At 38.9% G+C, this 868-nt stretch overlaps 1 protein-coding gene across 1 annotated transcript in view; it reads left to right on the plus strand.

Moving 5' to 3' along the window:
- Window positions 1-868, plus strand: part of LOC107578121 (type II inositol 1,4,5-trisphosphate 5-phosphatase-like) — a gene marked incomplete at its 3' end in the record, with an annotated part of 27902 nt that overhangs the window by 25317 nt on the left and 1717 nt on the right. The window contains exon 6 of the mRNA XM_016264107.1: window positions 325-409. Within this exon, the coding sequence (XP_016119593.1) occupies window positions 325-409 (85 nt within the window). The remainder of the gene's footprint in view (window positions 1-324; window positions 410-868) is intronic.

Genomic DNA, 868 nt, shown 5'->3' on the forward strand with positions numbered 1-868 from the left:
AAATCGCATCATATGACCCCTTTAAACTGTGCTTTTGTAATTTTGTGCTGCTAAAAGCTGTTTGTCTTTTTTATGGTCGAACCATTGAGCTGCTCTCCATAGCAGCACCAACACTAAAGCAGGAATCTGCTGAGGAAATTCATTAAAAGTTATTTCAGTAACCCGAAACAAGAAATTAAAGCTTCCCCAAACCATTCTTTGTTGTTCAGAGATGGCTGGCTAAATCTACTACACAACTACACATGTGATTCATCAACTGATTTGTAAATGAAACTTTGAAGCACAATGTCTGGAGTTCATCCAAGAACTGTGTCTGTATTACAGGAAGAGCTCTTTCAACAGCCCGGCCTGCGCAGCGAGTTTGAGGAGATTCGTGATTGTTTGGATACGGGCTGCTTAGACACTCTGCGTATCCTTTCACACGGTCACTGGTTCATGTCTGTGGGGGGAACTGACTCAGCGTGCATCCAGCTTGTTTCCTTCTTCTCTGGATAATTCCAGAAATTAAAAGAGTTTCCTTTATTTTGCAACTGCAAAAATAGACCAGGAGAAAGACTTGGTGAGTGAGGGTTTGGGCAAAAAACAAGTGCAGTCCAGTGGAATAATTCATGGGATATTGTATGGGTGACCATGTTCTCTTTTTCACATTGCAAGAGCAAAAAAATAAATAAAACAAGAATATAACAGTGCTTGATAAGACTAAAAGAGTTACGGGATTAACTCCTTAACTGCCACCCCCCAAAGTGCGCTATCCAAACTTAAATTGTTATAATTCATGAACTCTACAGAGGAAAGGTTGGTCTCTTTTTAAAGAAGACAATCAGCAGATTATTTCAAAAAATTAAAGTATCAAAAAGTTATAGAAGTT

Source organism: Sinocyclocheilus grahami, unplaced genomic scaffold (genome assembly GCF_001515645.1).
Source record: "Sinocyclocheilus grahami isolate Dianchi unplaced genomic scaffold, SAMN03320097.WGS_v1.1 scaffold8945.1, whole genome shotgun sequence".
NCBI classification, from domain to species: Eukaryota; Metazoa; Chordata; class Actinopteri; order Cypriniformes; family Cyprinidae; genus Sinocyclocheilus; species Sinocyclocheilus grahami.